The following is a 25,349-nucleotide window of genomic DNA, read 5'->3' on the forward strand; positions in this document are numbered from 1 at the left end:
TACTTTTCATAGACCACGGCCTTAATGACCCTCCACCCCCCCCCCACACACACACACACACTCACTCTCTTCAAATTGGTCCTATACGTTTAGAAAGTTAGCCTACTCACATTTTTATTATGTAAACATGGACAATGCTATACTGTTATACTATACTGTAATAAGTGCAGAGTGGAAACCCTGAATGATGCCTTTGAGAAATATTTTTTGTAGCACAATCAGCATGACTGAACAACCGTTCTTATACACAATCTTTTGCCCTTCTGTGATGGGTTAAGCAGCTATCAGGCCTTTGTTACACTCTGCTAAGAAACTTAGCATTTGATTTGACCAGAGTTTTAACTAAAGAGAGGTTCTCTGTAAATGTCACTGACTGACATTAGCTGAAATTATTTTTAAGCAACCTTACCCAAGCAACTCAAATTTTGTTATGGTAGTTTAAACTGCCCTCTTCACCACTTCTCTTCCCTGTGATTCCTCCATTTGCATATCAAGAGGTACTGGGTAAAAAGAACAGCTAAATAAAGGCTGGATCTAATAGGTTGATTTTGTGACCTGTCTTGAGATCTTTAGAGAAAGGAAGCTGAAGCCCTTTCTCTCTCATTCTATTTTCTACTTATGCTATATCTTCTCTTTTCATTCACTTTAGGAAGGCACATGTTGTGGGACTTCATCAGTCGTCCATACATGTCAAGCATCCTAAATCCTTCTGTGATACCAGCTGGGGTGGTGGTCTAGTTGTGCTCCAAAATCAGTGCACAACACTCTTGGTCAAAACAAAATCTCTCTTCTCCCCCACACAAAAAAGATACATAAACTAAAAAAAAAAAAAACAAAACAATACCAAAAACCCAAAAAATTTTCAGCTTACAACAAACTTTACAACATGAACACAGAAAATAAATCAAAACTGAACATATGAAACTGTTCATCTGAAGTACAAGATTTAATATTGTTCTCTTATTGTCAGTACCATTAACATCATCATAATACTCCTTCTCTTTCCCAAAAAAAACACAACATAAAATAAAAAATAAGACATCATAAACAGGGGGTCTGCTGCAGTAGTGTGGGTGGAAAAGATATTGCACAGTACTGTTTCTTTATATAAAAGTTAAAAAATACACTAAACAAAAAAAAAAACCAAATAAACAAACTGAAAACCAAACTTAAAATGAAAAACAAAAATAAACTTTTTATTATTATTATTATTATTTTTTTATCCCACATTAAAACGCATTGCACAAGTGCCTGACATGATTACTTGAATGGCTTTGCATTATAGCATCATAACAAGGCATTATAGGCATTATAATATCTAGGATATTAAATGCAACACTTATTCAAGGAGGTCCCTGCTCTATTTCTATATTCATTGATGGGCCTTATGTCTGAAAAAGACCTTTGGGGTAATTCATAAATTGTGACATTTGTAAAACTCCATTACCCTCATTATAAACAATGAATGCCATTATTTGGCTATAGAATATTTGTAATAATAAATAATCAGTCATTTGAAACTTTGTTTTTAACCAAAAGTTCATGAAGCACTGTTTAGCTTATTGAGCTCAAAACATGCATAAAGACAGGCCTTTAACGTGGGCCACTCTCCAGCTGGAATGTTCCTCGCTTCTGACATTTTCCTTGGAATATGGGCAGTCTTTCTAAAGAATGTGCAATATGTTCAAATGATGCTGAAATACCACAGTCAGTTTTACAGTTTTTTCTGTTATATTGGCACTATATCCTATACTATATATATTATATATTACATAGGTATATATATATAATTATATATATATATATATATCCCGCATAGAGAATAAATATACATATATACTGTGCCAATGTCATAGTAGGTACACACACATATGGTGGAAACATTATTCTTCTGGTTGACTTTTAATGTTATCTCTCTGAGCAAGATCAAGATCACATGTATTAACAGACCAAATTAAGAGATTAAGAGGAAGTTAAATGCTTGAGCTCTTCCACATATAAGAAATCAGAAAATAATACATCAAGCATAATGTGATTGTAATGAATGAATGCATCACTTCACCTTTATATTAATATATTTATTATTAATGTATATATGAATTATTATTAAATGTTTTAAAGTATTACTATTATAACTAAATCATTAAAATAATGTTACATAAGGCATGTTTTAAAATAATGATACATACAGACATAAAATGCAAGTACAATGCACAGATAAACAAATATGTATAACAAAATAAGTGTATGTGTGTGTGTTTTGCCATTTAGTGATTGCCATCTTTTCAGTCTTGCATTGAATTCCTGCAAAGCTGGGTGGGTGTTGTTAGCACAGTTGTTATGATTTGGTGTGGGTTTCTAAGTATCATGACAGCAGTCTGCTGGTAACTCAGTCTGTATATGCTAAGTTTCAGATAGACAGCTTTACTGAAACCAACTGAGACATATATACATAGATGCCTCATTAGCAGCTATATATAAGACGTTTGCCTTATTGGAACAGTCAAAGCTGGTCCGTGAACTCTTGAGAGCAAGCTGACTGTGTGTCTATAACCATAGTTGTTTTCTTGTATGGATATATCTGCAATAGACTTTATTAGTCGGTTTTTACTGGATTTTAGTTTTATCATTGATGTTATATAATTCTGCATATGGATGTTGCATTGTGAGTTAATACACATACAATTTCAGCATAACACAAACATTAGTTTAAAAATTCACTATGTCCTTGTAAAGTTATAAAAATGATTGTAAGTATAACATTATGCAGTGACAATTTATTTATTTATTTATTTTTTATTTTTTTAATCTCGTATAACAATACAGATTAGTATCAGAGAATAAATGGGAACGTAAAAATAGTCTTGCCCTCAGAATAGGACGAGTAAGGGTTAAAATGTCAAAATGTTTTGTCCTTCCCTTTGTGTAAAGGCTTTACATGGCAGTTTTTTATTGCTGTATCTTTTCTTTAACTCAAAGATGTGCATGGACAAAAACTACCATTCAGCTCTCAGGGGGTCAAAGCACCAATTAGATGCACATTGTGACTGGCATGCCATCAGTTGCTATTGTGCTCCTAACATTTTGTCTAAAAACAAAGATGGAATGGCAGCAAGTGGACAGCTTGACATTCAAATACCTACTTCATAGCCATCAGAATGCTTTTTGTGATGTCAGGAAGGTCAGTCCATTGCAAATTGCTGTTAGGTGTGGTCTGATGGCCTGGTCACTGAGTAACACAGACAAAACATAAGTGTCTTATTTTATTTTTTTTAAGAAAGAAAGTATTTGACTTGTTTCTGAAAATGCTTCTTCCTGACTCAATTCCTCATTTTGCATTAACCACAAAATGCATGACTAATTGCTTACAGTTTTTGGTAACGTATCTTGAGAAATACTTGGCTGAAAGGCGAAACATTAGGCAAGATGACGGGCCTCAAACTTTAGAAGTGCCCTACATGAACAGTATGGTTCTTAACGTCAGCACAGTTGCAAATAGTTTATTGTTTCATTGACCACTTTACAACCTCATTACTCAGCCGGAGTCTACAGAATCAAAGCTGAGGCACAAAACAAAAGGGTTGCTGACATTCAATTTTACCTTCCAATAAAAGCTTTAGAGTGCATGGACCTGAGTGCAGACAGATTCTCAGGACCTCCAAGCACCTCTTTAATCAACGATAACAATACAGCTGGAATTTCATATACCATTTCAGCAGCACTTGGAGAGAAGCCAGAGTTTAGGGCCACAGGGAGAGAGAAATACTGTCATTCTTTGATCGTTTCTATAGGAGAGTTGCATATAGTGATATTTCATTCAAGAAATACATACAAACGTTTCACAAAAATAAAACAATTTTTTTCCAAACTGTTTAATTTACTATCTTACAGTAATTTTACAGTTATACACACTCCTAAATTCTTAATTTAAAATAAGACAATTGGTATGTGCTTATAAAACATGCTACTGTATACATCTCACAAGATGGAAACTGCTTTATTATATACAGTTGACACCGAATGTGGGCTATTATTTAGACAAAATCAATAAGACCAAAAACAGACAGTAAAAGCAAAAACTAATACAAAATATAAGTAAATCATATAACCTATGAAAAAAACTACAAACAACTTCATTAAAACAAACACATGGCCTCAAAGGCATCAAGAAGACCAGGAACAGTGTGGAAGAGAAGAAACAAAGGTTAGAGCTGCAAGTGGTAGGTCTTTGCATAGTTTTGAGAAATCAAATGGGCTAATTTGTAAATAAATGCTTGACACATGTACTATAGTAGTCCAATGTTATCTGGCAAAGATGTGTGTTTTTTTTAAGTGCTAAATAAATCTGTGATACAGAATCAGACCTCAAAAGGGTCAAGAAAACTGAGAAAAAAATTGTGTTTGTTACAACAATTAGCACTAAAAACAGACAAAACCCCAAAAACAAAAAAAAAAAAAAAAATCCTTTCCCAACAATTTCCTTTCTTTTCTCAGAAGTATGCACACATACAACACATCCCTTCATATGAAGAAATTAAAATACAACAGTAATAATTTGCATTACTGGAAATGAGTTGCATTACCCAGTATTCGTGTCTTAGCCAATTTGGCAGATACAAAGACCTTGTAGAAGACCATTAAACAAAACGTTGATTGAGATGAGGATTGTAGCCTATTCTCTGCTTCGTTCCTCCCTTCTGTTCCTCATCAGAAAGGGAGGAAAAACAGAACATAATTTTCAAGCACAGTGAGCTGTTATTTTCTGTTTTAATGAAAGCCGGTCAAGTCACTGGAAAAGTCAAGTAAATATAAAAAAAGAAAACACTAAATAAATTAAACATTTATTAAACACTAAATAAATTTTAACTTTAACATATATGGAAATCAAAACCAGTGACATTTAATGCCACACAATATTATTATATTATACTATTACCTGCCAAGTAACAGGAGCAGCTGGATTTTACATCTGTATGAGCATCTCAAACCTCTTCTGACTAGCTTCATTACCATTTTCACACTAGCTCGCTTTGAGAAAAGCATCGCCCTGTGTTTTCTTTGCATATTTCTTTTCTTTTTCACCCCCACCATGTGCTTTCCTGGTAAAGGGTAGAAAATGACGTCACGCGCCAGGGCTGGTCTGTAGTTTATTAGTCAGCGCGAAGTGGCAGGTTCGAGCTCAGACAAGGCTCTGTCCAGCCAGCTCAACTCAACTTAACCACCACAACTCTTAAGAGGGATGTCTTTTCTATAAATTTACCAAACTGACGCATTGACCCAAGTTCTACAACTTTAGACTCTATTAAGTACTCTTGGCTTACTTTAAAAGCAGTCTTTAAGGTATCTTGTTTGAGGATAAGTAGTGCGCGACAATTTTAGAGAAGACAGGCGCGTACTGAAACATCCCATTTGGATTATTCTGTAGTTTCTGTTTCTCGTCTTTCAGTAGAGAAAACCCGACTCGTGATGGTTGTCCTGTCACTTAGGTTACTAATGGTAGGAGTTATAGTAAGTATGCAAGTAAAGTTGTATAGAAATAAATACTTAATACTGAATATCCACCTAAAGATGAAAATAGAACTCACCTTTAAACAAAATCCAAATTCATATCAGTGAGGTGTGACAGTCGTCCTCCCGCTTGGAACACGATTCGAATTCATATGATTAAAATTTAAGCCGGTTATAAGAATACCCATACCAGTATATCGAGTTTGTTCTGCTTGTTCGTATTATGCATAGTACCTACTTAAAGAAACGTATTAACCAAATACAAGAGAGAAACGTGCGCATTTTAGAAGAGTGTTCCCAGCTGTCAAACCAATAGCCAAACTGTCTGAAAAGTTGGCATGGCAGAAAACACGTGTAATATGGCAAGCTGTTTTCACAAATATTCCTTTTAACAAATTCAGTAGTACCCTATCAGGTACTAGTACTTTATTGCATTGCTTCTGGTAACTGTGTTGTTACTAATAACACTGTTATTGTTATTGCATAGTTACTGCACATTATTTCCATATAGAATTCTTTGTGTATCTGTGGTCCAGATATTGACTATTCAGAGCAATTTATTTATCCTTACTTTTTAGTTAATATTCCAGTTTGTGTAGTATTTGTTACAAGTAACATTTATTTTAAATCTTACAAAATATATAAAGTAGCCATACTGACTAGTAACTAGTTAAATATTTAGATAAGAAATGTTAATAATAACAGTTGAAATGGGATACTAAAGTCTCTAATAAGTATCATTAAAGCTGAAATAGAGACTAGTAACTATTTGGATGGTTAGTAGTAACAAAAATGTACGGGCACCTAATACTAGTAAAGCTAGTATAGGAAGTGAATAGTTAATATCTGAACCACAATAACATGAGTTACTTGTTCCTCTGCCACTGGTCATATATTAAAATTAAGTAGTAGTAACAAAAGTAGATACTAATTTGTTTAAAGATATACATGTTAAAATGGCTTGCCACAAATTAAATTGAAAGTTGAATGTCAGATTTGGATATTCTCATGACAGTTTTACATCCCTTATGGTTTCTCTGTTTGTACAAATAGTGTTTTGTAAATGTCTTGCCTGCATGTTTCATGCATTGTCTCTTTATCTCTTTGTTCTCTTTTTTTCTTGCAGGCTGGTGAAAGCATAGATAAAGAAGGTAAAGTATACAGCCTTGCGGTCCTTTCTGATATCTGTATGCTCTTTTTGTTTCTTTTGTTTCTTAAACTCCTTTTTTAAGGTGAAAAAGTAATTTTATAACTTATGATGCTTCATTAATAATTTATTTAGACAGGAAACAGCAAACTAGAGTCAGCACTCTGCCAAGTCGTTTGGGATTTAACTGTTATCACTTGCATCTCCTCTCAGTGTTTAATGACAAATATTTTAATCAGAAAATTAATCAGAACTGTTTAACAGAATGTCAGTACAGAAAAAGCCCTAAGTTTACCCTAAGAGATGATGCAAATCAATCTCTAAAGAACTTTTAACAGACAACAACACTAATAATATTCTACTAAAAAAAGTTAATAACAACAAAATTAAACAGCACAATATAATATATTTTAGTCAGTTAGACTTATAATAAATTTGCTAAAGAAATCATTCTCTCTCTCTCTCTTCTCTCTCTCTTTTAATGAACAGTCAGGGAACTTCAAGACATTAATTGTACACTGTGTAAACTCATTCTTGATCCCTTAAATTTTTAAGCAGAGTAAAATGGTGTCAAATCACAACCTGCAGTGATGAGTTCAATGCACTTTTTCAACCACATTCAGTTTAATTACTGATGTAGTCACTCATGATAAAACTGACTCTTTGTTGAAACTCATTAAGTCTAGTAGCAGTAAATGACAGAAATGATTGTATTATTATTAACAAAAATGTTATAACACATAATGAGTGATATGCAGAGGAAAAACATTTAATGTTTTGAAAGAACAGCATTTTATGCCTTCGTTATATAACCTTGTTTGGATGTTCATTAGATAAAACAAGATTCAAGGGCTGAGTCTTCTTTATGCAGGGTCAAACAGTTGTTAGAAAGCCTCAATATTAGATAGCTGACCTAAAAATGTTCTATTTGAATTGATGGCTGAATGAATTGTTTTATTTTGGTATAAGCCCTAAAACAGGCAGTCATGGGAGGCAAACAGTTTTATTTCTTGCTTAGCCAAAACAGCCATAACAAATATCAAGGCAAAGAGTTTTTGTCTCTGGCACATTTTTCTATTTGAAACGTTTTCCTCCATGCAGACCATCATTCATATGTCAAGAAGCAGGCCAGGCATTCAAATAAAATGCCATTGAAATTTAAGAGGCAGTTTAATGGCCATAAACAGCCATTCAGTAGACTTCATAATCACACAGTTTTTTTATTACAAAATTTATTTAGCCTTTTGAAGTTTTCATTTAGACCCATTAGAGCATTTTTTTAATCCATCAGGACTTGAAAACACGAGATGTGTAATTTTTTCTAATGAACTTTTAATAAAATTAAGATAAATTTTACTTTTGTCTTTGTTTTATCAGACTTGTTAAAGATCCATCTGAAAGAATATGGCCTCATTACTCCCATCAGTACCGACGCAGAGGGACACTACCTCTCGCATCTTCTCTCGGCCAAACACAAGCAGCGTGTGAAGCGGGAAGTTTTGGAAGGGTCAGCACAAGCGGTAGACAGACTGTTTTTTAACATCACTGTCTTTGGCAAGGAATTCCACCTCCGACTACATCCCAACCAAAGATTAGTGGCTCCAGGAGCCATGGTGGAATGGCATGATGAGATCGAAATAACTGGGAATGAGACTGAGAATGGAACCAACTCAGAGAAAATACTCAGAAGGGAGTTGCTGAAAACAGACTGCACTTTTATAGGGGACATCACGGATGTTCCTGGAACCTCTGTCGCCATTAACAACTGTGATGGGCTGGTGAGTGTTGTTTACTTTCCAAGTATATATATATATTTAAATGAACTTAACAAGCAAGGCCTGGAGCAAATTACAAAATGTGACAGAAACTTGATGTTGCAAAGCGGTAGGTTTGTGTAGTTAATATAATTGGCTTACAAACTATTTTGGCCTATTTTCACACTTCATAATGCCAGTGCAGTTCTGTTTCTAAACTTCTATGCAAATCCACACTGGCATTGAGTGGTGAGTCATTCCTAGACTTCTCCAAACCTGCAGGGAACCTGCTTCTATGACCGTCAGTTTTTCTCCCTTAATATTTGCAGTTTGCTTATATTTGACATTTTCTTTATTTAAAGGGACAGATCACCCCCTCACACAATCATCTTCTAACTCTCATGTCTCTCCAAACTACTAATGCAGCAATATTAAAAAATTTTTTTTTTTAAATGAAAATAACAATTAAAGTAAATTGTTTTATATGGTCTATTTGAATTTAGGCATTACAACATTACAATGTACAATAAGTATTATTTAGAATTTTGCAGAAGATCCTTACGTTGAACATTGTTATTAAATTAGTAGTGGCTTTTTTTCCCCCCAATTAAAGTAGACTGGGACTAGTGGCTCTAAGCCTCCAAAAAGATATATATATATATAGACAGATCACCCCCTCACGCAATCATCTTCTAACTCTCATGTCTCTCCAAACTACTAATGCAGCAATATTAAATTTTTTTTTTTTTTTAAATGAAAATAACAATTAAAGTAAATTGTTTTTATATGGTCTATTTGAATTTAGGCATTACAACATTACAATGTACAATAAGTATTATTTAGAATTTTGCAGAAGATCCTTACGTTGAACATTGTTATTAAATTAGTAGTGGCTTTTTTCCCCCCAATTAAAGTAGACTGGGACTAGTGGCTCTAAGCCTCCAAAAAGATATATATATATATATATATATATATATATATATATATATATATATATATATATATATATATATCTATATATATATATATATATATATATATATATATATATATATATATATAACATCCAGATGAGCCATTTATTATATTCCAAGCCTTCTAAAAGCGGTCCAATAGCTTTGTGTGAATAATGGTCCGAAATGTAAGTTATTCATTGATCTTCACAATCTTGCTTATAGCGAAATAAAAAGTTATCCATTCCCATTTTAGCACATGCTGTGCTGAGGGTGGTACTAATTCACTCACCTGCCAGTCTTCCGATCAGCTCATTCAGGGAAATTATGTATTGTACTGTGTATCTTTTGGCCTTTCTATTTCCTCACAAAAGACCAATCAAGCTTGAGGCAAGTGTCCAGAGTGATAGTAGAGTTGAGTGAACTGTGGGTCACCCTAGAAAGCTGACAAATTGGATGAAGCTGCTCTCCCCAGGGCCTGTCCAACATCAGAGAACATCAGAGGAGAGCTTTACTCTTCAACAATAAATACAGAGGTCAAATTGGGAAATCGATTTTGCATAGACTTCCAAAGACTTTATATAGACAAGCATGGGCAAAGGAGTGACGTCTGCATTGATGAGGCTCTCAGTGGAAAGGCGTTTCTTTGGAATCAAGCGATGGCATTTAGCACAGGGCTTTATTTATCTGAGCCTAAACTTGGACACCACACTCTCTATTTCTCCTTGGAATCAAATAGAATGTGTCAGCTTTTTTACAAATGAACTATATAGGAAAAAATTAAAAAATAAAAAATCTAGTTACTCAGTTAGAAAGTCATGTAAAGGAAGCTATTTATCTGACAGTTTGCATGGTTGTTTTATTATTATTATTAATTTTAGGATGCAGTAAAATCATTGAAATAGAAGTTCATAATTTGATTGGATATGACTGCAAAAGACAGATTTAATTAATTTAATTCATAATGTTAATTCAGTATCTGCTTTGACAAATTCATTCAGAGAGTGAATGTTTTCTCACTAGTGAGTCAGATTCAGTTGATTCAGCAACTCAATTCATTACAGGAACCACTCATAAGAGTTATCATCATCCCATGAGGCCCACTCACTCTTGTTCATGAATGTGTTTATGAATTGGTTACATTGAATGTATGTTTTTGCTTGCAGTCCAATAGAAAGACACGTTTTCAGATTCAGTACTTATTAGAACCTATGAGTTAATCTGCTCTGAGACAATCTGAACTATTCCATTTGGAGTGACTCCTTGAGACATTTTTCTTCAGCTCTGAATGTTTAAATTGTCTTAGAATGACATCAATGTTAATGTGTGACCTTTGAAATCTTGACTGTGTATTTCTACAAGACCTACTGAGGCTTTTGATTTACTTTTTCCATCTAAACTCCACCACTTCTCTGATGTAAAGTGGCACTCCGAGTCAAGTTATATTTCACTGGTCTTAATTACAGCCACGGTGCATCTTAAAGTCTTCACATGTAGCCTGTGAAGAGGATATTTCCTCTCTGAGCTGAGAGGTTGTGGGGGATGGAGGGATGATTTTAGCTGGGGGAGGAGGAGAAGGAGGATTGAGAGGCTCAATTACATGACACAGGCATGTTTCAGGCCTGTGAACATTCCTCTGAAAGTGACGAAAATTGAACGGTTCTGTTTCTGCTTAGCAACTCAACAAAGTCTCGGAATGTCAGCACAAATACATTGGTAGAAAAATCAAAGAGCCAAACCATTGCCTGTTCTCTTTCTAATAGGGACTGAAACAGGGTCAGCTGTCAGAGTGGCAAAGGGAATTATCCTCTGCTAATCTACGGCTCTGTCACTCATAGCTTGGCCTCTATAATGCATACTTCTGTATTCTGTGGCCAGGGCGCTGAATGAGGCTCCTTACTCATTGATGATCAGAGCTGGCTGCGTTACTGAACTCCTGGCTGAGCTTCACACGCGATACTGGCCCTGAACCAGAACTTCATCCCAAACGTACCTTTGTCAGGAGAATAATGACATTAATGGTCAGAGGAGTCTGTGTTCTTCTGCCCACTGTGCCACTAACAATCTTACATGTTCACAGTCTTTCTCAGATCCATTTCACAACTGTGATGACTTTGAACTTCTTTTTTCCCATCATGCCTTGAATTCCTCCTTGAGTTCTAGTCTTAGCTCTGCTTTAAAACCTAGTGAGCGGCATACCTCTTAGGCACTAAGAAGTCCTAATGGTTATTTATGTTGCTCTACCAAGCAGCAACTAACAAACATATGTATATATGACACCAATAATTTGAAGTAAGCTATTTTCTGTGAATGGGCATGGCTTCTGATTCATTAGCTGTTATAGGTAAATAACTATAAGAATAAAAAAGTCCAGTGAACTATTTGATTTTTAAATTGCAATCCTATTTCATAATATAAATGTCTTTACTGTATTTGATCAATTAAATGCATAAGAAATGCATTATTTCCAAAAACATTAAAAACATTTCTCCAACCTCAGACTTTTGAACAGCAGATATATGTTTATTCAGTGAAGAATTTGTCAAACTGATTCAAACAGGTAACTGGTTTGTGCATTTTTGAACTATTCTTTTAGGGTAAGGATTGCTCATAAGAGTCATTTGTTTGCGAATTGGATTACACTGCTCGCTCTGTATGTTTATTTTTACATGCAGCCCATGAGACACGTTTTCTCACTAGATGTTATAGTCTAGTCATACTGTATGTTGATTCAGTAACCGCTTTGATGGATTTAGTGAGTTCATTCAGTGAATGATTCATCAGACTCATTTAAAGTGAGTCTTGAGCAATTTATTAAAATAACTTATTTGTTCGTGAACTGGAGTGCACTGTTTGCACCATATATTTCTTTCAAATATTTTGTGTAAAACATTATTGCAGATGATTTCCCAATATCATATGCTAAATCTTTGGTGAATTCAGATGTGGTGGAGGATGCAGGAAACACTGCTGTTATCACAGCTTAACTATGATGCACAGTGGAGCTGTAGCTCAGAGATGAGAACTGTGCTGTCATAGACATTTTTTATTAAGTAAAGACATGGTGGCTGCACAACCTACATCAAACAGAAGGGCCAGTGACCAGAACATGTTTGAGACCTGAACTGTCACAAGTGGGTACACACTGTTTTAAGAGTAAACACATCTCTGCTCTCTGACATCTCTGGCATACCAGTGTGTGTCCCACCCTTTACTCAGTGGATCACTCAATGTGCCTTGTTCTTAACGCTCCAGACTCTCATCATCTGTAACTGCCAGAGTCTAGAGACAAACTGGAAAGTAACAAAAAAGATTTATTGCGCATATGAATTTAATATGCAGCTGAAGAATGGAATGTTTCAACCAAAGCGACATGCCTTTTTAACCTTATAACAAAATGTTCTGTCCACACATGGCTGCAGCAAAAGTGGGTAAAGAATGGTAAAGATTCTGTAGATGCACTTATATGGAATTTTATAACCCATTTACATAAATAACACAACAGATAACCTTGTCGATACAATGCATTACCAGTTAAAGAAATTTTCCAGTTACTAGTTAAATAATCTTCTCTCATTTTCATGTTTTTCAAACCTCTTTGACTTTTTTTCTTCCTTGTTGCAGAAAAGATTCTGAAGAATGTGCCAAATCACCTACAAAAAAAAATGAAAATAATTTATAACTAATATTTCAAAATCAAAAAAAAAAACAAACAAAAAAAAAACCCTTCCATAAAAGTGGACTACATGACTCTAGTCATCCTGATTTTCATTTTATGAAAATGAATTCCCCTCTAAGTTGACTCTTGTGAGAGGGGATATCTTAAATTGAGGGGTTGATGGGGGCATTTTTTAGACATTTTTCAAAAATATATATTTATCTCACCTAAATGTTTGATCATGCACTGCATTTTTGTTTTGACAATCGTGCAATAGTTGCACAATAGCTTACACACAGCACAAACCTGATTTTGTGAGCTCTATGTGAGGCGGCCTTCCAAGTTCACACATACTCCGTTTTCAGTGCACATGCAGTCCATGTGCGGTACCTAAGTGGTGCAGAAGCAGCACTGACTGTGCTTTCACACAGGAGTCTACAACTGATCCGTGGCTGTTTACTACAAACACAACATTTATCCATTATTTTGATTTCAAATCCAAACATTTTTACTTAAAAAGCTTTTTCAGCAATGTGATTATTTTTTACACAGTGCAATAGCTAATATAATATTTCATAAACATGTTTAAATGCAATAAATATAAGAAACACATTATTCAATGCTTTTTACTTTTGCATGTACTTCTATATTGATATATTAAGTTGCTCAAGTAAGTGACAAAACATTTAAACTACTTTTTTTACATTATCACAAACATTCTAAATTAAAACTTACCATTGACAGAAACTGTCAGCTCTACTGCCTTTTCTTTAGCGTTTAAATCTTTATTACAAGCAATCCTGCGGTTCATAAAGAACTTTGTTTTCCTACCTCCAAGAGTGCCATCTATTATTGCCCTATTTTTCTAAAAGTGCTCTTTTCCTTTAAACATAGCCAAAAAGCCATAGCCTGTGTTGACTGTGAAACACAGTAGACTTTAATTATATGCATTTATGGTGTAATTACTATATTTTTGTGTCAATCCATGTTCATATTTACCGCAAACAATGCGCTGTTACTTTAATTTCATTGCGTGCAGTGCAGCAAAAATAGACTCATGCGGAAACGATCTCTACACTGCTGCAGACGCACCGCTCCTGAACTCACTGCTGGATGCAACAGTGTGCAGTGTGAATGCTTTACTCCATTAACATGAGCGCTGAAAAAATATGCACCACATACGCACTGCAAACGGAGTAATGTGAACCTGCCGTTATGTGTGTGCGCTGCGAGTGTGCATGAGTGCTCAGTCTCCAGGAGAGCGCACAAGCGCTTAATGGTTTAAATACTGGCAAGAATTAAAAAGAAATGCAATTTATAAACTTAAGTGGCGATGCGACACTGCCTCGATTGTGCAGGTGACAATTCCTGTGTCGACTGTGCAGCGTGCACCTTGCTTAAAGTGCAGACATGATTTGATTTGAAGCCATTTGTGCATTTTGAGAGAAACAGAGAGCACGCATGGTGATTCACTCACGCTGTTTGTGAAATTGTCTCACAGAAAGTTTTCAGACTGTACCTCACCTTTATAGCATTATAATTATTTCACCCACGCCGGACAGAGACTGAGATGGTGCCGCTGCATGTCGTGCAATAGTGATCGATAGCTGATCAGTCAGAGCACCCCTAGATTTAAGAATGAATCATTCGACTCAAAAGAAAGTTTCATCCATGAATTCAACATCGCCACTTTTGCCATGAAACCTCTTTAAAACTAGTTTGGGTGTCAAGGTTTTAAGTGAATAATGACTTTGTTATTTCGTAAATATGGACCATTTGATAGTACTTTTATCCTGCGTTTGTGACCTTTTTGAAGCGTGAAATTATTAACCCCTGTTCTATGAAATAGGATCGGAAAGGGCTTTTTTTTTTTTTTTCTGCTAAACAGAAAAAAGAAAGTTATACAGGCTTGAAATCATATGCAGCAGAATATATTATGTCCAGATTTTCTAGTTCTAGTTCTAGTTGGACAGCTATATTAAGAGTGAGAAAATGTTCTGAATGAAAGAGAGTAAAGCAAGTTTTCTGAACCAACAGAGCTATCAGAAGTAGTTGCTTTTCTTTGGAAGGAGCAGCATTGAGTTTCACTCCTTATGTTCAATCTTTACAAACTCAGGTGAGGCTTTTATTCAGTCCAACACCAGTTTAAACTCAGAAACCATCCATCTGGGAACACAAACATTCTTCACCAAATATTGGCTGAACTCAGTGACTTAAACTTCAGCATCTCAGCTTGAAATCAGGTAACATTTGGATCATAACAGGCTGACAGTCCTGATTTTAACTGCTACCTCAGTTCTGCTTGTGTTTTTACAGCAAAAGTATTTTAGCCATGCTAAAACAATTCCTCACATTTCTCACATTTCACTGCTGGTTATACATGCTCTATATAATCACGTATTTGATGAATAAAAATCTTGAATCTTGAATAACATTCTGTTTTTACCGGCAAGACTTCTATTATGCAAAGCATTATCTAAAGCGACAAAGAGAGGTTGGAGAAAGCAGATGCTTCGATATTTTGGATTAGACTCAAATTGCCACTTTACATTTAATAAGACTCTCGTCCTCTCTTTAAAAGAAAGGCCTTTCGTCCATCTCCAGTATATGATTTGTTAAGCATTTGTGAAAAACGGCTGTATATGCTTTAGTTATACAGAAGATTGCATGTTGGGGATTTAGCATATCCAGAAAAAAAGGTTGCCTTTGATTGAGAAAGAAACCGAGCCAGTTCCTTCCCCCTGAGAAGTGCACCCGTACACAAAAGTTGTATTCACTAATAGTTATTGATGTACTTTGTTGATTCAGCCGAGGACTTGCCTGTAGCAGATGCTTGACCCCTGAGCTGTTTTGGTATATGGTTTGAGGTTGAGGAGGGGAGGTGTTGGAGGATATGCAGAGGTAGACAACTTATTTCTTTAGGTCTGCTTCAGAAGAGGCCAGAGACTAGCAACTTCAGCCGTGTGTGTTTGGCCGCTTTTATTGATGTATTAATATATTTATATGTTTTTAATTATGACCAGTTTAAAGCCGCATTTTCTGTTGTCATTGCTCTAGACACTGGGGCCTGTTCACCAGCAGCTTGAGTTTTATTTAGAATAAGCCATGCTGGTCTTGCCACCACTCAGAGTAATGGATAAATGTTTGCTTTGGGTGCTTTTTCAGAGTGGCACAAAAATAAATATTTTTTATTGTAAGTCAATTGTAAGTCGCTTTGGATAAAAGTGTCTGCAAAATGACTAAATGTAAATGTATGATTCTGATTTGATTTGTATGTTGTCTTTTCGATTTAGATTTACATGACGTCACATAGTATGCCTTTTTCTTTTTTCAGAGTTCATTTGTGCTTGCCACATACAGAAATTCTGAAAAATCATGCAAACATTTTCAAGTAGTGTCAAGTGTCCATTTTCAGTTTATTCTGTATGGAAGCAGCTGGTTCATGCAGGGATTTGTGGGACTGAATTTAGAGCAGATTTTCAAATGAAGTTTTCACACTTTCATCATGATTAGACTGTGGCTGGGATAATAAAAGTGTAATAAATTGATACCTTGTGTAAACACCAGGCTTTCAAAAGTGTGGTTTGCATTTTTCCTACTGTAATGGCGCATATATATGAAGAGATTACTGACTGTGCGTTGAAAGCAATTATCGCTCTCGCTACTGCACATTTTACAGACACACCGTCAGAGAGACAGATCTCATATTTGAGTGGACACATAGATTATTATGATGCGTGATGTATTTTGAGCTAAATACTCTTTTATCAGACCAAATGTCCTACAGCTTGCACATCATTGAAGAAATTGAAGAACAGTAAGCTGACATGTTGTTTCTATTTTTTTTCTTGTTTTCCCCCTGCCCTTTCTTCATAGTTTGAGCACCTGTAACAGTATTTTAGATGGTTTTCTTTGCCACTTTCCTTTGCTTACTGGAATATGTTAAACACATTTCTTTGTAAAGCTGCTTTACAATATGTATTGTGAATGAGAAGCAAATAAATTTTGTTTCTGTTTGTTAAATCATTATTTTTTAGGATAAAGATCTATTAGTCATTAAAATTTCTAGCAAGTTCTTCAGTACCATCATGATATGTAATGACCAGTATGTTTTAGATAGTATATATATATATATGTATATATACATATTTAAGTAACAAAATGTATGGTGTAAAAATGATTATTATTTTATTTTCATGAGTATTCATTAAATATTTTTGTTTAACTTTTCACATTTATTTTGAATTCTCTTCCTTAAAATACAGAGATTCCTCTTTTCCTCTCTGGTTTAGATGATTTTTTCTTTTTTCTCCTTCTTCTCCCAGTGAAAGAAATGAACTGGTGTAACTTTTTAAAAGTTCCTTTTAAAGGAGGGATGAAAATGGCAGGTAATGATGACGAAGGTTTACACACATTTCTAAACCAAACACACCTTTAAACAACATGGCGGGTGAAAGGTAGCAGTGTGTTGGCTGAATCCACACTTTTTTGAAAGTGGCAGTACCTTTTTATAAATAAAGCATGTTCAGACCAGCTCCTTAAGAAGTTTAGACTGGAGTGCCGTCTTAGAAAACTGGACCCCTTCAGCTGAATCCCATATGTTTGTCTTGGCCCATAGCTGGTGTCTGCTTGGCGGGCGCTGATGCTGGGGATATTAAACTGATGGAACACAGAACTCTTGATCCCTATCGTGGGCTGCAATTTAGGTAAAGGCAAGAGACTCTGTCCATCCACCTGTGATTGTCCACTCCACATAGCCAGCTGCTCGTTGGTTGGTGTTGCTAATGGAGCGGTAATAGTGTTGACCACCCTGTCCTCCATGTTTCTCACTTGCACTGTCACCTCAGAGATGCGTTTATAATGAGGGCTGAGGGCTGAGTGTAAAAGTGGGTTATTGGGAATGGCAGTAGAATGTAGAATTAAATGTGATAAGCTGCAATGTTTTCTGACCACAGTGTCCAGCCACAGCCTTATTATGGAGGGCTGCTTGTTTTCTGTGCAGTCCAGTAAAATGGTTTCTTGGAAGAACATTTCAATGTTAATGTTTTTATTTCTGTTTCTATGTTCTCTAAATTGGTTTCCTTGGATACAAAGAGCCTAAGAAAAAAAATCATTTATAAAACATAAAATACATTTATAAGGATACAAATATGTCACAATTATTTTAGCTTGAGAACTTTAGATTCAACTTGCAATCATTGAAGAACAGCAGTATTTTTTTTTTTCATTTACTAGATTCCATTGATCTAGCTTTCATTACTGATTAATCATATTTGTGTGATTTTTTTGCTTTACTGATTGATTGTCAGTTAAGGTAAGTGTACAACAGACCAATTAGAACATTGTTTAGGGTCATATTAGAGTATTTGCCTATATTGGAATGCATACAAAGGCTGCAGTATTGTACACGGTTAAACAGCAGTTGGGAACAATGCTCTGTTACAATCCACTTTCATCAGGGAATTTTTCCTGCAATAAATGGCATTAATTCACTTCTAATTTAAGTGATTAAAGTGCAAAGATACTCCCTCTCAAACAGTCAAACAGCTTGGCTCAGGTGGCCGGTGCAGTGACCTGTGTGTCTGCAGGGAAGAATCATGGGGTTGGAACACATATGTTTGGGCATACTGATTCTGTCTTCGTGCACATGCAGTGCACGGCATATTTATATGCCTCGGGCAGTTTGAAAAAGACTGGGTATGAGTTTTTATAATAATACATAATGATCCAATGTTATTGTGGTGGAGCGATTCTCATGCTGCATTTGTGCAGCTTTAGGAATCTGCTAATACCTTGGTTGCATTTTAAGCAAAAACTGAGTACTGAAGCATTGAGTTCATTGGAAATGTATATAGGCAGCAGGCATGGAGAAAGGTAAACCCTGTGTTCCTGAGTGCACAGGATGGCGCTGAGAAGGGGTGGCCAGATTATGACTAGGGGAGAGTAGACTGAGAGAGAGCGCTAGTCTCTCAGCACATTCCAAAGCATGGCCTCTGAGAAGCTGTTCTGTGTCCAGGAGGCCGTCTCTGGGGCTGGAGGTAAAACTGAGAGGCTGTTTCAAAAGAGCAAGGAGGTCGGTCCATGCACACACACTTGAAGTACTGTACATTTGAATGCTCGTGTGCACAGAGACAAATACACAGCTGAGGATATGAACTCACTCTACAGAAGTGAGCACATGTACATGTATGATAACATATTGCAAGTCAAGATGGCCTGGTGTAATGTCAGTATGATTTGTAGTGACTCACACATGTTGTACATAAGTTGGAACACGCGTGATGCAATAATATACAGTGGTGTAATAAAAAGAGCACTGGTGAAAATGCTTCTGCTTTGCAGTTTATTGCCTTATTTCATTTTTTGCGTTTTGCTTGTTTGTTTCATTTTTATTTTATGAGTATACTAAATTGACAGATGGATTGGGAATGATTTTGTATAGTAAATAAAACACAAAGAATGTAGTAATATACAGTGGGGTCCAATGGCGAAAACACTGCTATTCTAAATTTTTTTTTTTTTTTTTTTCATTAGATATTAAGTATATTATCAGCATGGCATTTGAGAAAAAAGCTGAACTGGTAATATATATATATATATATATATATTTTATGTCAGTTGCACCAATCAATGACCTGTTTCTCTAAAACCACAAGTTTTCTTTTTCATTATATATTATAATTTATCTTTTAACAATACTAAAACTTTGATTTTATACCTTAGATCCACGTACTTGTGTAACATAAACGATTTCTGAATAATTTTGTGTGATAAAATAATTATATAATAAAAGTTTTTCAGACTCATTAAGGAAATAAGTCAGTGAAAATCTAATTAGATTATTGAGTTATGCAGGAAAACCTAAATTTGTTTACAACTGTGTGTGATAATGCAGTTTGTATCCTGAAAGCATTTTTGAATAAATTATGCCTTTGATTTTGAAACTAATAGGAGGCTGAGAGCAGAGAGGAGATTCAAACCCTTGATTATTCACTGACAAATGCATCAAACATTTAATTCTCTCTGGTGTTTTCATTTGTTATCGGGGATTCCAGAAACCCTCTACATTGCGAGTAAATCACTCGCATATGTGACTGAATCTTCATTCTGGGCGACTAAATTATGTCTAATATTAGTCAATGGCTAATAAATTCTCAGATTTTACTCGCCAGAGTTGGAGGCTAAGTATAAGTTTAGCACATATATATTTTTACTCGCCGAACACACTAACTGAGCGCTTCAGAGTTTCACTCCTCATCAAGCAAGCTGTGCTGTTTTTCAGTTCATCTGAATGTATGTGCAACACACCTGTATTTGACGTACCATAAACACCTCGCCGTCGCTTTGTCTCACACACACGCAGAGAGAGAGAGAGAGAGAGAGAGAGAGAGAGAGAGAGAGAGAGAGAGAATTGACGCGCTACATGTAAACGATATTCTTTGCTGTATTTTCCTGTCAAAATAACGGCGTTCCTTTGGAATTCTTCAGATTTTAAGAACTGCCAGGTTTTCTGGTTGTGGGTGGAGCTAATGCGCAAATGGCAATCTCATTGGCTATTATCGTCCCTGTTTTGATTTCAGCAAATCAGTTAGAGCGAAAGCACAAAACCTGATTAATATTCATGAATCCAGCAGCTCATTAATCCTTAGTAATCCTTATTGCGTTTTATAGTTAATATTCTACTTATTAGTAGAATTCGTATCATTATTATCTTATCAGTATTTTCGTTAGTTTTTTTTTTGCCCATTTTTTTTTTTTTTACAGAAACACTGAATGACCAAAAAAGCACCACCACCAGTCCAGTTAAAATGTTCAGTTAAAATGACTCATATGCAGTCAAACATGGTTATCAAATTTCTATTATTGAAAATTCTATTAAATAATACTTGATTATTATAATGCTTGACTGACTGATGTTAAGAGTGTACTTTCAGATATTTAAAAAAAAACAGTGCCATTTTACATACATTTATTATATTATTTATTTATTATTTATTAATCAGTCTGGTGAGTAAACTAAAAAAATGTACTAGCCAATGGCGATTCAATTGCCAAAGTGTCTGTAGAGGGTTGCAGGCACACACTGGACTGTCTTTTATCACCACAATTCAATAGAATTTTCATGAGGCCGAAAAATGTATGATGTGTTGCTTAACTTTGAGTTGAAGGAATGTTTGGATGTGAGCTATGTGTTCTGTGCCTGTTCATAATATGTTGTGACTGTTACCTTATGTTAGATTAAAAGATGATAGTAAATGAGGGGATGAGGGTTGGCTGAAAAAGAGAGCATCTGCCCTTCCAACAAAACCATATGATGTGTTTTGGCAGGGGCCTTGCATTCAGTGGTGAGATTTATTGTCACCTACATTTATGAACATATTTAATTTGTACTGTCAAATCTGTCTATCTGTCGTAGTTATTTATAGTTTTATTCTCTTGATAAGTCTTTGGTTAGAGAGACTTCAATTTCCCCTTTATTTCTGTCAACAATTATTCTTATTTTTGTTCTCCCGAGGCTGGTATGATTCGAACTGATTCCGATGAGTACCTCATTGAGCCTCTGGAGCGAGGAACACAGCAACACGAGGACAGGGGAAGAGTGCATGTGGTGTACCGAAGGTCTGCAGTATTGAAAGCGCCTTCAGACATCTCCTTGGATTACCAGCCAATTGGTACGTACGACTGGATTATTGAAGTCTTCTAACCTTGTCTCATTTCCTGTGTTTGCCTTAGGCTCAGGATTTTCCACAGCCTTGTGTTGTAAATCATTTAATAATGTTTCATTTGTTTGAAATCAGACAAGGAACCACTGAACCATTGTTGCTGTTGACTGATGATTGATAAATTTAATTAACATTGTAATGAAGGCCTTAGTTCAGGGGTCAGCAACCTTTTTGTCATAAAGTGTCATTTTTTTCACATTGGTAATCACTTACATACACACCTAAGCCCCCCTTCCCAGTTACTAAGTATTATGTGGTTTGCATCAGGGTTATTATAGTGAACTATATAGTGCTACTTAACATGAATGTTAAATGAAAAATAATTAAGTATTAAAATTTAATTTAATTTCAGCTAGCTGAAAGGCAACTCATTGACTTGATGTACTAAAATATCTAAAACTGAAATAAAAATTCATAAAAATTACAGACATATTTAAAAACAACAAAAAGTTATAAAAATGACAAACACAACAAAATTACTAAAACTTTAACTAAAATTAACATTAAAGCAGAAAATATAAAAACAAAATCTAATTCAAAATGTTAACAAAAACTGGAAAAGTATCACTGTGATACTAAATCAACACTGATTTGCAATATAAAAAAAACAATATATTTATAATTTTACTTATATTTATGTATTAATAAATATATTTATTATATTATCAGTATGGCAATTTGAGAGAAAGTTGAGTTGTTAAAATATATATTTTTTAATTCCTTGAAAGTTTTCTCTTTCATTATATATAATAATTACAATATTCCCAATAATAAAACTTTGATTTTCTATTAGATTTTTCAGTATTTTCAGGTCTAAATTATCCCCACTTTGTTGATTAGAGCAATATACTATACAATATATATTATTATACTGGTAGAATATTGCATTGCTGTTGTAACTGTTGTATAAATAGCTGACTTAAAGGGATAGCTCACCCAAAAATTTAAATTTGATGTTTATCTGCTTACCCCCAGGGCATCCAAGATGTAGGTGACTTTGTTTTTTTCAGTAGAACACAAATTATGATGTTTTTACTTCAACCGGTGCAGTCTCTCAGCTGTACAATGGTTGGCAATGGTAACAGAATCTATAAGAGAAAAAAAAAAACATGCACAGAAAAATCCAAATTAAACCCTGCGGCTCGTGACGATACATTGATGTATAAAGATATAAAACGATTGGTCTGTGCAAGAAACTGAACAGTATTTATATAGTTTTTTTTTTTTTTACCTCTGATTCACGCAATGTCCGAAATGTTAGAACTCTTGTGAATGTGCTTCACAGCAGCCTGCATCATCTTCTTCTACTTGCTTTATGGAGGATTGCAGACTTATATGTGCATTACCGCCACCTATTAAGTGGACCATTTACACACCTGACTGAGATTGTAGATAGAGTCTTAATGGTCCATTTGAGTTTTTCTTTGGAAAACTTTACCTCACTATATTCCAAAGCATAATGTCATTACCCTACTTTTTACTTTACTTCATTTTATAAATAAAAGTTGTTGTTTGTTTTACCTTTAATACTTAAGAACATTAAAAATGTAGTACTTTCTGGTACTCAAGTAAAGTACACCCCCAAAAACCACCCCCCCGCACCACGCCACCCGCCCTCGCCTGCGCCCGCACCATACCCTATAGTTTTGTGAAACGCCGCCACTGGGTGGGCCGGCCCATTATTGGTGAACAGCATCTTCTCAACCAGATCACACAAACCTTTTTGCAAACCACCACCAGGCCATGTGAATGACTGACATCAGTTTCAGTTCACAGCCAATTTTTTTTGTTGAAGTAATTTTATAATCACGTTCGAACAGTGGGAAGCTTTGGGAAGTCGAGCCCTTTGTGCGGTCATAACCTTTTGAGATTTCCTCTCAAATAAGACTACTCTAAAAATCCAATTGCTTATATAATAACACCATTCTACATATAAAATAAGGTGGGAAACATGCCTTAAGTAGAGATAATTACGCTCTCGCTCCTGTTGCTTAGATAATCACAGTGTGTAACTGATAAGATGAGGAAAGGTTTTCTCTATTTAGCCAGTGGACCTTAAATTATTGCCATTATCAAACCTATTGTGAATGTTTGCGTACTACTTGTAAAGCTTGACAATGTTCAGCTGTATGTGAATGTTCCGTAAATGACTTATGAACCATTTATGGAGACAAACTTCTCTAAATGTCTTAAAGGGAAAGTTTAATTTTAGTAGGTGACTTTTTTCTTCAGTAGAACAGTAAAGAAGAATTTAGCTAAAACTGTGGCTACTGTCATTTTTAGAGTCAAAATAGCATAAACAGGCAAGACAAAATTAATACCTGTGGCTTCTGACAATATTGAGGTCTTATGACGTGATATGATTGGTCTGTGCTTCTCCTTCCTTAAGTGAACATGTCTAGAGCTCTAAGAAAAGACCAAAGCATTGATCAGGTTACATTTGCAAGTGTGTAAGTGTCTTTCCTGTACCTCAAACAGTATAGCATGGTGATGGCAACACCAAGGTCATGGGTTTGATTCTGTATGTCTTGAATGCAATGTAAAGCACTTTGTATAAATGAGTATGCCTAGTGCTTAAATGTAAGTGGGTTTGTTGCACCCTAGAAAATTACACAAAAGAACAGCCTTATTATCATTCTGTGGAGAAAAATGGTAGAATTAGTAACTGAATGGCTAAACACACAGAAAAGCTTTGAGGCCAGAAGACAGAAAGACAGAGAAAAGCGGACAGTAATTGTTTCTCATGTGAATGTCTGTAAAAATAAATTTACATGGCACCTCAGTGATAAAACTCATGGATTCAGATGGCGATTTATTCACAGTAGAGAGTCGAGTTCTGTGATCCTATGAACCCGGGAATGTGCTGCTCACGTGGCCAGTCGCATGATTGTCTGCTGTAAGTAAAATGTCTCATGCTTGAAATAATGAGAATAAAAGACACACTATAGTTGAAATGGTTTTCTGTCTTGCATTTTATCTCTCAAAACGATGCTTGTCACTAAAAATGTGGAGATTAGCAAGTTAATGTAACCTCTTATTTATGTAAGGTTAACGTAAAGCTGCTTGGTTTGTATTTTTATGTATTTAATTGTATAGGCCTACAGTATATAATACATATTTTAAAACTGTATTACACACCTGTTGCTGGTATAATAATGTTTACATGTTTTCTTCTTTTTCTTCTTAACGGCTCCCACTCAAAAATATTGTTCTTGTAAATACTTTCCAGCATATCAGAATTTTTTTATTTTATTTTTTTCAGTAATGAATATGCATGAAAATCACAACAAAGTGCAGTGGTTACCGGACAGTGTTTGGCAGTGGCCAAAAAGTATTTACACACTGAATTTTGAATCGATTTCTTCTCAGAGATGTGTATTCGGATGGCAGTGAAATTACCACATGACTTTGGTGTTTGTCAAAAAACAGTAGGTAATTCTGTGGGGGATTTTTACATGGGTGGTGGGAGAAAAACAGGCATTCTAGATTCTGACAGCAATAAAATCACTGAGTAACCCCTTGTAAATGTTGAAAATCACTTACTTCCTCATGAAAAACAATTACCAAAAAATTAACAACAATTAAAAAAATGAGCACAAACGATGC

At 35.1% G+C, this 25,349-nt stretch overlaps 1 protein-coding gene across 1 annotated transcript in view; it reads left to right on the plus strand.

Moving 5' to 3' along the window:
* Positions 1-6,556: 6,556 nt before the first annotated feature.
* Positions 6,557-25,349, plus strand: part of adamts3 (ADAM metallopeptidase with thrombospondin type 1 motif, 3) — a 98,406-nt gene continuing 79,613 nt past the window's right edge. The window contains 3 exon segments of the mRNA XM_042724600.1: positions 6,557-6,659; positions 8,033-8,433; positions 21,536-21,692. Of these exon segments, the coding sequence (XP_042580534.1) occupies positions 6,572-6,659; positions 8,033-8,433; positions 21,536-21,692 (646 nt within the window). The 5' untranslated portion in view covers positions 6,557-6,571.

Source organism: Cyprinus carpio, chromosome B5 (genome assembly GCF_018340385.1).
Source record: "Cyprinus carpio isolate SPL01 chromosome B5, ASM1834038v1, whole genome shotgun sequence".
NCBI classification, from domain to species: domain Eukaryota; kingdom Metazoa; phylum Chordata; class Actinopteri; order Cypriniformes; family Cyprinidae; genus Cyprinus; species Cyprinus carpio.